General features: G+C 41.0%; 1 protein-coding gene across 13 annotated transcripts in view; it reads left to right on the forward strand.

Moving 5' to 3' along the window:
• The window catches only part of GPATCH2L (G-patch domain containing 2 like), a 78,428-nt gene that overhangs the window by 13,939 nt on the left and 47,994 nt on the right, over nt 1-16,495 (forward strand). For 7 of the 13 annotated variants that reach the window (XR_006939500.1, XM_046942551.1, XM_004941813.5 and 4 more), the window contains 4 exons: nt 226-290; nt 1,074-1,128; nt 3,322-3,407; nt 11,776-11,867. Coding sequence is in view for 11 of the 13 variants with exons in the window: in XM_046942551.1 (XP_046798507.1) it covers nt 226-290; nt 1,074-1,128; nt 3,322-3,407; nt 11,776-11,867 (298 nt within the window). In the remaining 2 variants the exon portion in view is untranslated. Of the gene's footprint in view, nt 1-225; nt 291-978; nt 1,019-1,073; nt 1,129-3,321; nt 3,408-4,051; nt 4,066-11,775; nt 11,868-16,495 lie in introns of those variants that run through there. The other 6 variants (XR_006939501.1, XM_421283.7, XM_025151105.3 and 3 more) reach the window with 3 other exon arrangements.

Genomic DNA, 16,495 nt, shown 5'->3' on the forward strand with positions numbered 1-16,495 from the left:
CCCCTGTGCAAGCAATTGTAGTCAACAAAACAACTGAAAAACAACAATAACAACACAAAAAAAACCAAAAACCAAATGGTCTTTTGCCTCCAGTTGAGGTTCTAAAAGGAGAGGATCTTTAGCTGAGAGTGGGCTGGGAGGGCAATATTTGTTTTTATTAGCAGCAGTAAACTATGACTGCTCACTGCATGAGTCTGCAACCTTTTACCTGTCTTTGTGTTTCAGGAGACCTCCATCAGCACTGTGGGCACCGAGAGGCTAGGTCATGTTAGTGACCCGCGCCAGAAAGAGTAAGGCCCTTAACAGCTGTTGTGTAGGGTTTGGGGAGGGGAGGAAGAACTTTGGGATCCTGTTCCCTTCTGTGACTGAAGGGAATGGAGAGCTTTGTGGTAAATTAGGAATGCGGTCACCTGCAGAGTGGGAGACAGTCCTCTACTGACAGTTTGTCCATTTTCTTTTTTGTAATCGTTGACTCTCCTTTTGTTACTAGGCTGCCCCAGCATGTGGACACTGCTCAAATGCCCTTTTGGTTGCAGTCAGCTTTTTCTGACTGCAGAAATGATGCTGACAAGGCAGTAGTGAACTTGCTTTCTGTGAACTCTTGGGTGTGTTATGTCTCCTTCCCCAAACTGTGTTTTAAAATTAGAGTCAGCAATAGAAATAGATATGGTGCCTATCCCTTGGCATCCCTCTAATGCTGTTCTTGTTGGGATATTATTAGGTAGAGGTAGCTCCTCTCCATGTGTAATGCAGCAAGTCCAACCTTCAGCAGCTGTCAGTCCCCAGTTTTCTTACTTGGATTTGGAGTTTGTTGTTTTTAATGAATCCTAGTGATGTTTAATCTCTCTCTCTTTTTCCCTCCATATTTGTTCTTCCTTTGTCCTTTTCTCCTCATCCTCAACCCTCTTTTTACCCCTCAATGTTCATTCCTTCCTTGGCATGGCTCCCACCTGCCCTTCCAACTCTGCCTCCTTCCAGTTTTTGGTTACCATCAATGGGGAAGAGAGATCGCAACCAGGTAAGCTGTCGTCTATGCTCTACCTTTTTTATTTTCTTGGTTTCCTTCTCTCTAGAAAGAACAAAATGCTGGCTTCTGATTTCCCTCACACCGTGGCCTTTGCACATGAGGTAAGGTGGAATCATAGAATCTTTAGAGCTGGAAGTGATCTTTAAAGGTCATCTGGTCCAACTCCCCTGCAATGAAGAGTGGTGTACACAACTAGATTTGGTTACCCAGGGCCTGGTCCAGCCTTGCCTTGAAAGTCTCCAGGAATGGGGCATCAACCACATTTCTGGGCAACCTGTTCCAGTAGCTCTGTCCCTTCTCTTTTTGGTAACCGTTGTGTTCTGGATTTGAGTGCAACCCATGTCTCTGGCATTATGTTATCTGAATAGCTCAGGAGCTCCTTTTGTTTGTCTTGATGTTTCAGGTTAGTGTTTGCCTTCCTCTCCAATAATTAGTGGGAGGGAGAATGACTCTTGTCAGGAGAAACTTTGGCCTCACAGAATTCCATGATAATGAGAACATTTTTCTCTTTTCACATGCTTTGTTTTGCCTTATTTGGCGCAGGCTTCTTCATGATAATCTCATCAACAGAGAAGGGGAAAAAATTAAAAACACAAATTGTTATCTGGCTGTAATTAAATAGGAAATGTAACAGGAAATAGAAAGAAGTGAATAACAAGAGAAATAGTCACTCTTTTAATTGACTGAATCTGTGTTGTAAGCACTTCTACTGTTTTGTATTCTTTCTTTGTAAGTTTTATATAGCTTCAGTGGTAGAAGGCCATTTTATTCATGATGTAAGGCCTCACGTTCCTGATAGTGGCAAGCAAAAATGATCTTCCACTTACAGGGTTGTGCTGTAGTGGTGTTCCTATCCATACGCTCTTCTGTTCCATTGCTAGTTGGCTTTTGATTAGTGAACACAAGGACTGAACACTGTTTTACACTGTAGGTGACTACAGATACATATATAGCAAGAAACTATTTTCAAGTCTTTATGCAAAGAGGTAATTTTATAGCCTTTGTGCAACTGTGCATTTCTTGTTAATGACAGCATTTCACGTACCGCTTTTGTATTGTTAAAGATAAGAGAGATAACTCAATAAGCTTAAAAATGACCAATATGAATTAGTTTTATTTTTCATAACTGAACTTGCTTCAGCTACAGAGGTACTCCACTATGGTGCAGCTGCAGCATTATTTCACTTATGGTAAACTAATAGCCCAATTTAAGGAGGAGCTCACTGAAAACAGAAGCTTTGTAGTGTATAGTGCCTCTTTTCGGTCAGAAAGTTTGAAGACAAAGGCCTAATACTGAATTCTACGCTTCCATATAACATTTATGACAGGAGTTGCTACAGCTGTGGATTTTCCCTATTTAAAAATGCATCAGTAATCCTAGTAATATAAGAACAAGCATTCTGGAAATTGGCCAAGCACTTTGCAAAACGGATGGAAATGAATTTCCTGCTTGTGGTGTGAATTATAAATAAAGAGGAGCTGTTGAATGGAAGTGTAATGTGGGCACCCTAGGGCAACTACTAGCCTAAGCTATCTATTTGCATATTGAGCTAGGTTTGCTCTCTGCATTGATTGAGTAGATTGTTCCATGTCTTTCCCATCCCCTAAAAAAAAATGTAGAGCTGCATCTTCTACAATAAACTGTCTTTCACAGGCTTGATGCCTTCAGGATTTGTCAGTGTATGCTATACAAAGGATGTAAGATTAGCCTGACCACACAAGATTTCAGAAAATTGTTTTAAGTGGTTTTCAAGTAAAGCTTGTAACTGAGAGGAGCAGCTCACTTGCTGTGGAATGAATTTTGAGCTCATTGTGAACTGAGCCTGGTGGACCTGAGCCTTTTAGAGATCTGTTTCCGTGATATGTGTGAATATGGGGGAATATTGAGACTGTTGGGAAGTTCTGTGCTTTCCCTATTCATAGCACTAAGTTTTCATTCTACAGTATGAGTGTGGATAAGGGGCTTCACTTGAGGGAGGTAGATTTTTCTGCTATGTGCAGCAGTAGAGCTCTTCGAGTATGCTCTCAGTCAGCCAGCGTTTCTAATAACGCGAGTTGAAAAAAGCATGCTTGTAGGGCTGACTGGGAGAAGATGGTTGTGAGATTTACTGTTGCACCCTGAGCAAGGCCTGTTGTCTGAACTGAGAGTCACTTGTCATCTAACCTCATCCCTTGGTGTTTCAGAAAGGTGTTCTTATACTGCATGAACAACTGCAGGGAATAGATCTGAGCAGCTGTATCTGGAGACTGTTTATTTTAATGCTTTGCTTACATAAAATCTCTTGACTTTCCAGTTCAATCCGTTATCTCCTCTGTACTCTCTGGATGTGCTTGCTGATGCTTCCCACCGAAGATGCTCACCAGCACACTGCACTGCCAGGTAACTCTCTTTCTCTGCTCTGTTGGGTTGTCTTGGTTCCCTTCCATGTGTATCTTCAGCAGTACTATGCATTCTGAACAGTTCTCACAGGCATGGAAGTTAATGCACTTTTCCCTAAGAGGACCTGTGTTCAAACTTAGCATAGAACACACCGATGTAGATTATCTGGCCGACTCAGTACTGTAAGCACTTAGAGTGTATTGAAAATGTCTGTGGCAGATAGGCAGAACATACTGTGTTTTTAGAAACAGATGTGATCTGTTCTTCCTTGTGCATTCAGTTGTTGCAACTCTTTTGCTTAGGTATGAATGGGTATAGTATTGTTGCCCAGTATTAAAATCAGAACAAGATGAGAAGGAAATTACTGATAGATTAGTGTGAGTGATGTGCTAAGGCATTTTGGTATCTTGGGTGCCTAAAATAGAGCTTCTGACCAGATTCAGAACTAGTCACCTAACTCAGATTAGGTGACCCCTAATGGCTTGGTATCCTTCTGTGTTCCTGTAGCTGGTTTGCCCAAACGTTGAGGTATATTTGAGTTTGCGTTGCTGGGGTTAACTTGCTGTTCAGGCACCTTCTGCTGAATAATCCTAAATTAAATCCAAGAGTTGTCCTTGGCGGTGACTTCTGTTCTTGTGCTGCAGGTGACTATCTAAAGGTAAGGTGCCCTTGAGCTCTTTCACTGTACGAGGAAGCAACGTCCTGCTTGGGACACAGTTCTGCTTATGTGCTTGTACGAAGGACCAAATCTGCAAGAACCGTCTGGACTTTCAGCATCATGGCTTTTTTTTCCCCTTGTTAATTAACAAATAGAGCATGAAAAATGTACTGAGGTTTTGTGTGTCTGAGCGAAAGCTTGGCACCTACCCAGCAAAGCCTCTCCTCCCACTGGCTTCTGCAGGGAATTTTGTGATACCGCACCATGACCTCATGCTGCTGTAGGCAGCATGCTAAAGCTGAAAAGGTCTTGGGGGGGAAAGAGAAATCAGCTCTTAAACATTCATCTGGATGAGAACAAAAGTAATTCGGAAGATTGTGCATAAGCAAATTGGTGCTATTGCACCAGTCTGGGGATGTTTTGTGCCTGTGAAGCAAGATTGGTCGGTCTCTTCGTTTGCAGTGAAGATAACCTTTCTTGTGCCTCGGGTGTTTCACTTTGTGCTATACAGAAGTTACAGGTGAGACCAACTGTTTCCTGTTTGTCTTCCAGAAAGGGGATCTCAACAGCTCCCACTCAAATTTGAACAGGGTTAAGTGTCTACCTTTATAATGATCAGTGAAGGCCTATTCCAAAGCTATTGATTATGACAAGACGTTTCTGAAGCTGGAGTGATCACATCTGCTTATATTTACTGTGTGTATAGTCTAGTTATCCTATGGGTATAAGCTTGGCTCCTTCCTATAAAGAATAAGTGGCTGGTGTCCTGACACACATGGTCCTAATGATTTGTTACTGAATGTCGATAGGGTAGTAGTTTGTCCCATTCCAGCAGTGAGTGTATTTTTAAGTGTCTGTTGTTTGAAAAAGTAGCTTCTTATTATAGTGTGAAATATTATTAATGTGTGAAAGAATCTGGGGAGGAGGGAGTGCAAAACTATGGTAAGAAATTAAAAAATGTGGTCTCAGGTATGAGTGAAATTTTTAGTGCGAGATGTTTACTTTACATAAAGATGCTGCCAGGGGCACAGAGGAAAATTGATTCCTTCACAGGAACGTTCTCTTACCAGGAGCTGTTCTTCGGATATTTCCCAGTTAACCTTTTCCTCACTTCTCATGGATGGCGTCAGTGCCCATAGCTTGTTCTTTAGCAAGTTCTATCAGCTTGCATCTAGTCCTGGAGAAACTCTACTCAGAAATGTGTCAGAACGGGGGGGAAGGCTAATGCCCTGAGAGCGATGTGAAATGTGTTAGAAGAACCTGTTTTGATGTTATGGATATCCAGTTTGTTTAATCTCATGCCCTCTGCGCAATGGAAAATTACCTTGCTGTTGAGTTCCTTCTAGCACAAATCACAGAATCATTTTGGTTGGAAAAGACCTTGAAGATCACCTGGTCCAGCTGCCAGCCCCTCCCCACCGTGCCCACTAACCAAATGTGTCCGCTGGAAGTGTCCAGCTGGAGTCTGTTCTACACCATGGAAGTGTTTTCTTTGCCTCTGTGGTTGATTTTGGTGCACTTCATCTGGAAGTGCAGCACGTGATTAGTCACGCAGCGCTTATTTAGGCAGAGCTGTTAGCCAAAGTCCTGAGCACAGATAGGGATGTTCAAGAAAGACTTTTGATTGTCAAAGAGGTTCTATGTGGAAGGTTCCTTGGGAAGTCTTATTTGAACGGCTATGTGAATTGTACACTACCAAGATTATCTTTCTTGCTTTCTATCTGTGATGAGAAAAGATTCATTCAAAGTGTGTGCATAGCACTGGGAATTTCACACCCGTCATTAGAAGCAGTTTTGTGTGTGTGGTGACTGTTATCATTAGTGGTATAATTTTATTTTGTGAAGCGAGGAGAGTTTCCTGCTTTCTTGCAGTCCTCCCAAGGGACAACTGGTGTATTAATTTGCTGTATTGCCTCCTGGCTGTTCCCAGGCTGTTTTTCCTCTTCATCATGGAATTTTTAATGGCCCTGCTGCCTCTCGGGAGGCATGCAAGTAAGAGTACCTCAGGGATCTCTTCCTTTTTTCACATGCCTATAATTACTCTCCTTTAAGAGCACAAAGCGTTTGCTAATCATGTCTTGTCTGTTAAGGTTTCTGCTTGACGATGCTGGCTGTTAAAAGCAAGCAAGACGAGACTTGCATGGACAGCTCAAGTGATCCTTCTCTTCGTTCCTTTCTACCCATTTACCTCTCTGGGAGAAAGTGATCTGAAAAGAATTGTTATCTTGAGCTCCACTTGAAGAGGATTTTCATAGAATCATAGAATCATCAAGGTTGGAACAGACCTCTAAAATTATCCAGTCCAATTGTCCGCCAATCACCAATATTTCCCACTAAACTATGTCCCTCAGTGCATCTAAACATTTCTTGAACCCCTCCAAGCTTGGTGACTGCACCACATTCCTGGGCAGCCCAGTCTAGCACCTGACCACTCTCTCAAAGAAGTAGTATTTCCTAAAGTCAAACCCAGATCTCCCCTGTCACAACTTGAGGCCATTCCCTCTAGTCTTATCACTAGTTATGTGGGAGAAGAGGCTGACTGCCACCTCACCACAACCTCTGTTCAGGTAGCTGTAGAGAGCGAGTCACCTCTGAGTCTCCCCTTCTCCAGACTAAACAATCCCAGCTCCTCATAGGGCCTGTGCACCAGACCCCTCACCAGCTTCATTGCCCTTCTCTGGACATCTCCAGTGCCTCAATGTCATTCTTGTAGTGAGGGGCCCAAAACTGAACACAGTACACAAAGTGCGGCCTCACCAGGGCTGAGTACAGAGGGATGATCACTTCTCTGCTCCTGCTGGCAACACTGTTTCTGATACAATTTTGTACAGGCTTAAGCAGAATATTATGTTGGACTTCGGCTATTCAATGGCTCTATCAATAGAAAAATGTGGTAGGTTATTGTTCTGTGGGATATTATTCTGTTAAGGCAGAGTGAGATTCAGAAGAGTCTAGAACCAATGTTCCCTTCAATTTGAGTTGTAAAACAGGTAGAATAAGAAGGGAAGGTAGGTGATAAATTGTCCCCAATATCATTTATTGTTTGCTTAGTCTTGAAAATAGGGTTATGGGTGAAAATTTAATTTAATGTTCTGACCAGATGTCTTAAGAAAAGTGAACATCAGTGCCCAGTGAGATGGCAAAGTAGATGATCAGATGGAGATCTGAAGAACTTCTGCAGTTCCAGCTCTAGAAATATGTGTGTCTGTGTAAATCTCAATCTTTTGTACCTGTACAGAGATCCTGGCATTTCTGCCTCTTATCCAAGCATGTGGAAGCATAGAGATTGCCTGCGATGTCAAGCCTTTTCTGAGGCAGCTGAAGGATTAAATGAATTTTCACAATTTCATGCTGTCCCACTTCACCAGGACAGTATCCAGTTTATTCCATGCAATCTGTCCACACATCTTCATCTTCCTGAGATGTCTATATGTATGTTTTTGCATCAGCTGCTTTAGGTATCATTCTTCCCATTTTTTTTCTTTTTTTTTTTCTTCATTTAGCCAGAACACTTTCATGTCTTCATGTGCTACTAAAGCCTAGCTAATGTTCCAGTTGGGGATATAAGTGAATTCTTCTGACAGGCATGCAACAAACAGAAGCTATTAATCTAGCATCAAATGCAGTTGTCTAAGGCCTAATGCTTCCATTTTGGTGAATCCTAATTCTCCAGAGTGAAAAATAAATTCCCCTTGGCTTCAGAATCTTGTCTACTTATTACTGCTTTCTTCTGCTATGAAGTATGTTGCTTTTACCAGATCTGTGTACTCAGGTCAGGCAAATATTAGGTAGCTGTTACTGGCACACACATATTGTATAGGTCTGTATGAAAAAAGAGAATACAATACATGGGATCACATAATCTCTACTTAGAATGCTTACTTGAGTAATGATTAAAAAAATGTGTTCCTTTCTGTTCACCATATGCAAACTTTGGGAATGGAACTGCTGCATGATTAAAATGCATACTTGCAGAACTGAGCATTGCTGCATGAAGGCCTATTACATTCAGATGATTGAAGAATTTCGTTCCTCTCTAGACTGAGGTTGATTTCCATGTTAGTGCCTGGTTGACTAGCAGATTTAATGGTGATTTAGCACTGCAGTTTTTTTTTCTTACGATCCACCAGCCATTGTCCAATTGGACAGTTGTTTTCTTGTTACTGTTCGTGCAACGTTCAACAAAATATAGAAGCCTAACAGAAGAAATAGCAGAATGGAAAGAAATAGCAGAAGAAAGCCAGTAAGACCAGATTAAGTACCACTGTGTTTACCCAGTTTACTCAAATCTGTCATTCCACAACACTCGGTACCTCTGACTTCTTTACAAGGAGGCTTGTGACGATCCAGAATGCTACAATGTGCACTTTCTGTCATCCTTTCCTCTTGGCCCTGTTCAGTTCTACCTCTGAGTTATATTTAACCTGTTCAGAGGAGTTGTTAAAATCTACATTTTGCAGAAAAACTAATTCATGGTTGCATCATGACGCAGATTTTTCACAATTTGTAGTTAACATCTGTCTGCTGTGACATGGTGTGCTGTGCATACCCATTACCTTACTTTGCTGGCAGCGGTGTTCCTATAAGTTTGCTGTTAAACTGGTGTGGGTTAACCTGACAGGCAGCTCAGCACCACACAGCTATTCTCATGTGAGATGGGGGAGAGTATTGGAAAAAAGGTGAAACTTGTGGGTTGAGATAAAGACAGTTTAATAGGACAGAAAAGGAAGGGAAAGTAATAATGATGATGATAGAAGAATACACAAATGAGTGATGCGTAGTGCAGTTGCCCACCACTTGCTGACCAGTGCCCAGTCATTGCCCAAGAAGAGTCAATTCTCCCATCCAAATCCCCCAGTTTTATTGTTCAGCATGACACCACGTGGTATGGCATATCCCTTTGGCCAATGTGGGTCAGCTGTCCTGGCTGTGCCCCCTCCCAGCTCCTTGTGCACCCCTAGCCCATCACTGTCAGGGCAACGCGAGAAGCTGAAAACTCCTTGACTTAATAAGGACTAAACCAAAACATTGGTGTGTTATCAACATCATTCTCATCCTAAATCCAGAACACAGAACCATCCCAGCTACTAGCAAGAAGATAATATCTATCCCAGCTGAAACTAGGACAACTGGGATTCACCAATTTCTTCTCTTACCAATATAACACCAGTAGTTGGTGTCTACCAGAAAATATTCATTTCATGAATTGTAACATGGATACCCTTCCTGCCCGTGTTCTAATGGGGTATATCATTCCTGTGTGCATTGTGCTCCCAAAGTCCCCACTACCTGGAGATTCCCTGTATGCAGATTTACGGTGCCTCTAAAGTGCACTGACTGCTTGAAACTGACACTTTTACCACCAGGGCAGTCAGAGCCAGTGAGTAATCAATAGGTTCCTGATTTACTAACTAGAGCATGGCTGATCAATAAGGGATAAACCTGAATGAAATATGTTTGATGGAGACTATTTATAACCTCCGAGCCTTTGTATGTTAGAGGCAGGGCTGCTAGATTCGGTGACCTTGCGTCTCCAGCTGGAGTACAATGTACCTTTATTTTCAGTACAAGAAGGAATTATGAGATTCTCTCCCTTGTTCTTATTCTTTTTTGTAATTGTGAGGTAAGGGTAGATGTGGTTTGAGCATGGACCTGATCCTAAGTCTAGCTGTAACATTTGTGAAGTGGGAAAAATTGCATAAAGTCCCCTGGAATCGATGGTGCATACTTCCTTTGTAGCATGTACTGGTTCTTCAAAAAGGTTCAGCTGGCTAATACTGGGGTAAGCTCATAAAATTAAAAGTTAACCTTTTTATTATTGTGTAATAATGATTTGGATTATTGTATATAACTACATAGTCATCTAGTCAGTAGTAGTATTTTGTAATATTGATGCTGAACGAAAAACCTGAAGTTCCACTTGAATTAGTCTATCTTTCCTTATTTATGTGCGCTTAAATGGCTGAGAACACATTGTAAGAGTGTGCTAAAATACTGCATGGCCACCATTACAGTTATATACAAAAGCACTTTTTAGCTTACATGGGGTAACTTACAAGTTAGTCATCTGTGTGTAGAAGCGTGGGATTTGCATGTGCGGTCTCCAGGTGTGCTGGTATTTTTGAAAGCCTTTAGTTCATGTTGCAAGGAGGCTTCTGTCTCGTTATATTGATCAGAGCTCCCAGAAATTATGGATTTGAAAAATTGGCCCTCAGTGAAACTTAACACAAGCAAAAGCAAAATTTTAAGCTGGGCCTTAATGTCAAACTAAGATGAGAAATCATGTAGAACTTGGGAATTTTAGTTGAGAATACGAAATGGTTGCTATTTTGTTTTCTTTCTCATTTTGTGACTGCATACTTGTTACAGGTAAGTAGGTAGACCCAGCAGCATTCAAACGATTTCTAGTTTTGACTTGTATGTGGATTTTTTGTGTGCTCCCTGCACTGTTCTGTGTAACTACAGCAGCAAACTTCATACTTGCATAAATTCAGCTTCCTAAATTGTATATATTACGAATATACATTTTTTTTTAATAGAATTTGGCATGGAAATATGAAGCTATGATCTTTTCCTCTTGTTATTTTGTAAAAAAAAAAAAAAAAAAACTTGTGAAATTTTTCAGCACTTGGATGAACATGCTGGAAAAAAGAAATAAAAATAGCACGTTTTGGAGATACAGAAGGATATCATCAATAATTTGTCCAAATATACATGGTTTCAATCTTTACGCAGTGTAAGCAGCTCATGTTGGTGCGTGCATTTTTCCAATGCAGAGAGAAACCAAACGACTTGCCAAAAAAAATTGTTATCGCAGACAAAGAAGGGATTCGAACCCAACATCACTGCTGAATTAAGCATTTGTATTCATTATGGATTGTAGTTGAGAAGGTGCTCTGGACTGATTTTTTTTCTGCTCCAGACTGTCTTTTCTGAATGAATCTCAATTTCTTCCTATGTGTAGAACTTGGAGGAGTGCTCTGTCCAAGATGCTCCTAATAAGGCACGTTTCTTCTTAACTGACAAAGAGTTTAACTGGAATGGTCATCAGTAGGCTTCAGACTTAATAGCTGGCGTGGCTGGGACAGTTTCTGCCTTTCCACTCTCTTTCAGGTGTAGAAAGTCTATAATATTGCAAGCCAGATTCTGCTGTTTCCACTGTATTATCTATAAGGAAATGTTAATTTTGAAAATGCATAGAACAGTTTTGAGTTTCTGACTAAATTTATGGACTTACTTTTGTAGTCATTTGGACTATAGGCACATCCCAAGATGTACACTACGGCTCTAAATATGTGTATGTAGTAAAATGATTTCTGATTAAGTGAGCAAATATCATTTCTTACAGGCAATTTTGCAGACGTTTTTTTAAACTTGTGCAGAAATAATGATAGGATGTATCCTATCACTGCTTGATCAGGTCTTTACTTATGCAAAAGAGTTATTTAAAAGTGATTACAATAGCATATCCTTTAAATGCTAGGAAATAATAATTATTGTGTTCAGTTATGGGTGTGCGCTCCTAAATAAATGGAAGCATAGTGGTACAATAACAAGAAGTGTGAGGGAAACTTCCCTGAGAACCTTTCGATTCACTTTGGTTACTGGTTAAGAGACTGATGCAGAGGAGGGCTGGAGATGATCGGCCAGAATCTTGTGGGAAGGTGACACTGGAACAGAGTTTAATTTGCTGTTTTAATTTCTCCGTAGGCAAGCAAATGTACACCTGGGACCACCGTGCTCAAGGGACATCAAGAGAAAACGAAAGCCAGCTGCAGCCTCCATGTCCAGCCCAACGTCAGGTAGCCTGGATTTATGTGTGTGTCAGCATTTCTAAAGTCGTGTCCCTCTTGGGCAGAGTGCCAGAGTCAGAGTAGTGAAAAATAGCATTACCTCAATTTGAAACTAAAAAAAATGTGAGGGAAAGGCAGCTTGTGAGAAAATGTGTGGTTTTTTTGCGTAGCATGGAAAGCTGCCTAATAAACAGATCTGATAACACGGTTATGTTAAGCTAGCAGAACTTAGAGCTTCACTGTGTAGTGGCCAATAACCTGTTCTGCCAAAAGGTGTTCTTTGCACGGTTCCTAAATTGTGCAGCACGTGATGATCAGCATGCAGGAATGTGCTTCTCCAGTTTTGGGTTGACATCAGCTGGTCGCTTCGGTGCCCTTTTTCAGGGTGCCTCAAGGCACTTTGCAGGAGGAGAAATCAGGCAATTTTTGCGTGATCACCCAGCGAGAAGAGCTGTATTCTCTTGGAGTTGTCTTACTGTTGTAGCTTAAAACAGTCACTTTTTTTCTTAGTCTGAGGTTGTAGTGATTAAAAATGGTTTATTCATCTTTTCAGTATCTGCAGAACACAGAGGGTTTTAGGAGACTTCTTTGTGCCCTCTCATTGCTTGTAACATTTTTCCTGATACTAAATGATCAGTGTCCTCCCAGCTAGCTCATTAAGACACTGTACAATCCAGTAACAAAGAGTTGGTTGAGCTGATGGGAAAAATGGTGATGTGAAACCCATAAAGGCCAAAGGAATAGTGATTAATAGGAGGAATGAGGTTTGCTGGGTTTCTTTGTAGGGCAGGTGGATAGGCAATAGAATAATGGAATAGGGAAGAAAGTTGTGCCATCTTTCCAGGCCAGATATATGGATTGGAAAGCGTCCAAAAGGTTCTGTGTTAAAAGAGAAGAGAACATGAAAATTAATAATCTGTTGCTCAATGAAAGTGTTACTTCTTACCGACTGTTTATTTAGGATGTCCTTTTCTAGCTTTTGAGTATCCTGTGCTAGGGTATTCGGACTTCTATAGTGAAAGGATTTGTGAAGTTGTGTATCCGTACTATTCGTATTGTATCTGTAGACACAGAATTTTAGTTCTTGTATACTAGGCTTTCTCGCTATGAATGCTTATGTCTCATTATTATGAGATGCTGTCACCTGTCTGTCTATTTTTTAGTTCAGAGTGTAATTTCTGTGCTGCATTGCTGCTTACATTCTATAGGAGAGCTTCTATTTCTATGCCTATATCTTTCAAAATATTATGTAAATTGTATTTGATTAGATGAAGTGCATAATGAACATTTGTCACAGAACTGAATCTACATCTGGACTGGAACTCAGCAGTGGAAAATAGCACAGTGGTCTGATAGTCTTTCGGGGGAGGAGTGGGGAAAAAATAAAGCGTTACAAATTAAGGAAGGAGAGTGTAGCTCTGGAGTGTGGACAAGATGCTTGTGTTGATCATGGAGAGAAAACTGCTGCAAGATCTTTTGTGGTCAGAAATGGCAAAGATCTCTGACTTCAAACCTGTTTAGAAACATCTCTGGCAACGTTAACAGCTGGACAGGATTTTCTACAGTACTTGCAGAAAGAAGCTCCTGTGATTGGGTAACTGAAGCCGCGTCCTTGCTGACTTTCTACTGCAGTCTCTCAGTTGCAGCCGGAGCACAACGTGGGCACATAACTTGGAAATTTCTGGAGCTTGATATTATTTCCATTAAAGGTGCTCTGACTGCAGAATTGTTAATGCCCAAAGAAATAACACAGAATTACTTGGCAGTAATGCAGAATCAACTGAAGCATCTTATGCTTGCTGGATGGTGGTGGGACAGATGCAGATTTTTCTGCCTTGCGTACGCCTACGCATCACTGCATAGATGTCATATGCTGAATTTCCCTGTCCCTGAGGAATCATGGCAGCCTCATTTTCTCACTGCAGAGGCTCTTTCTGTTTGTGGTGTCTTATTCCTTTTGCAAAAGATGGAACACGGGTGAATCAAAATGCAGGCCCGTGCCTGTCACTGCAGAAATACACACTGCTGGATTTCTTCACTTTTAAATAGCTTCTTAGCAGAGTCCAACTGCTCTCGTCTCACTTGTTGACCAGGTCCTGCTTCAGTGATCTCCTTTTTTGCAACCTGAGTGCCCCATGGAGGTGAAGGACACAGCCTGAGCTGGCTCCATCAGTCAGCAGAACAAATGGGCTTGCTCTGCCGAACATCGGGCCATCTCAGATTCCACCTCTTTTATAGAGATGAGTGATGAAGAGGGGCTCGTTCCGCTTTGCCGCTGTATTAATACACATCAGGGGCCAGCTCCCGGCACTAAATCACGCTACTGCATACATCTGTTATCGGACTCCTCACCAGTGTGATGAACAAGACTGCAGATAGAGGCTTCCTCGTGTCATTCTTTATAGGATTTTCCTAAAAGAATAAATAGCTCAAATCTCTGCCAACACTCTCCCCTGTCATTGTGATGAATTTAGCTTCTTTCTTAAACATGCAGCTACAAATCTTCCCCTGTCACCTCCCCCGCTACCATCATCCACTGAAAGTTTTGAGTTGAATTTGGCTGAAATCAGAAGATGCTAATAAAAGGAATATGGGATGTGGATGCTGGCTTCTTTCTAGTTACAGGAATGAGAGAAAGGAGCTGGAGATATGTTTGAGACCCAAGCAAACTAAGTTTATTCTGTTGCCTTCTCACGTGTTTTTCTGACACTACTTAAGGGTTTGTAGTTATGTTTTGTTAGAGACCTCTGTATGAATGTCAAAGAACATAAACTACTGTAGGAGAAATGCCACAATCTTTATCATTTTTTATCTTTATCATCTTTAGCATTAAACTTCCGTCATTTGCCGCAGTTTGAGGCTAACTAGCCTGAATATCACAACTGAGTTGTTGAAAAGTAGCGTTTTAGGAAAAGACCTGCATGTTGAGACAAAGGAAAGAACGGGCAGAAAATTCATTTGCTTTTCAGGAAATGACAATTATTATCAAAAATGAGTTGATACACTTGCGTGAGTGTTGAGAGAGACTGGAAATGAAAGTTAGTGCTTTCTGCACTACATGATACATCTGTGTGTGACTCCTAATGCATAGGGCTTTAACAAGGTAAGATCAAAGGTTTAACTGGTGTAATTTGGCCAGAGAATAAGGAAATCTGGAGAAACATTGGCTGTACTAGATTAGATCAAAAGTTTGTCCAATTCAGGGACCAAAAGCCAGTGCCTAGAGAGAAGGAAAGTCTGTGGTGATAAAGGTCATTCAAACTTTCAGCCATCTAAGACTAGGGGCATCAGAATTCATTGATAGTGTCCTTGTGTTCTGTTAGACTCCGTTGTGTTATATTTTTGGTGTGATTTCCTCAGTGGCGTAGCGGTCTGAGAAATAGTGTGTATTTCCTTATTCTCATTGTAATTATTCTCAAGCTTGAAAGGAATCTCAAGAAGATTGTTGTGTCTGTCTTCCATTTGTTAGAGTAGACCACAAGTGTATATGGTCATGAAACACACGGTGAACAACTGTCCATCCCTGTATTGATGTGTTCAGTGTTTGTGGTTATGTGTTTCAGGCACCTACATATGTCGCAGTGCACATGGTAACCAACACTTAATTCAGGTACCACAGTGATGAGTCTGGATGAAAAATCTTCATAAATAGCTCTTGTTTCTCTTTGTATGCATTCGTACTTGTAGAATAAATTTAAATTTTTTAAAAGGTGTCAGCAGCTTCTGAAACTGCTTATCAGAGAACAGTCTCAGTAGTGGCAGTTTAGTGATTCTTGCCTCTCAATTTCTTGCTAATGCTAATACATTTACTCTTTGTCATAGTGTGTGGTACCTCATAATGAGAAGCCAAAGGTGGGGAGGCTGCTAGTGAGTGTCCTTTGTGTAATGTTGGTGGTAATTAATAATTTAAGGATTTTTTACTTGTTTTGTTATTGTTTTTTTATCTGCATATTTCCTCTGGGGTCCAGGTGAAGATCAGTAGGCTCAAAGTAAAACAGGCCATGTAGTGTTATCAGCTGTGTTGTTGTAGATGCATGTGAATGATTCACTGTTTTAGATGACCAAGACTGTTGGGTTCCAGGTCTACTGAATGCATTAACCGCTAATCTCAGCCACTGATACTAGCTTTTTATGTAAACTTCAGAGCAGTCAGTCTTCTAGCTGAGTCTTGCTGTGGCCTTTTTATCGTTCATCCACTACAGAGCAGCAGAGTCAACTTGTAATGAAAGTACACAAACAGTTATTATCTGTTGGGAGAATACAAGGCAAAAGTGATGTGTTGGGTACTGAAGCAGTTACTTGTTCAAAAAAAACCTGTGGTTGCCCAAAAGACTCTTCTGACAATTTCTTGTTTTTATCTTCCTCTGTTCTGCTTGCAATTCAGATTACTGAGAATGGAGTAAACTGTCATATCTCCAGCTTTCTTATAATCATTTTAGAAATTTGGGTTACTGTTCAGTTGAGCTGTGGATCTGCAAATCTTTTCTGCTAATTATATCTTGTTCCATTCTGAACCAGTGATCGTGTTGGGAAAATGAGAATGGATTCCAGCCTAGCATAGCAGGCAGCTTCTTGCTCTAATAGGCTGATTTACCGTATTGAATATATACGGAGTTTCCTGATATTGTCAGTACCAG

This window comes from Gallus gallus, chromosome 5, assembly GCF_016699485.2.
Source record: "Gallus gallus isolate bGalGal1 chromosome 5, bGalGal1.mat.broiler.GRCg7b, whole genome shotgun sequence".
In the NCBI taxonomy this organism is placed as follows: domain Eukaryota; kingdom Metazoa; phylum Chordata; class Aves; order Galliformes; family Phasianidae; genus Gallus; species Gallus gallus.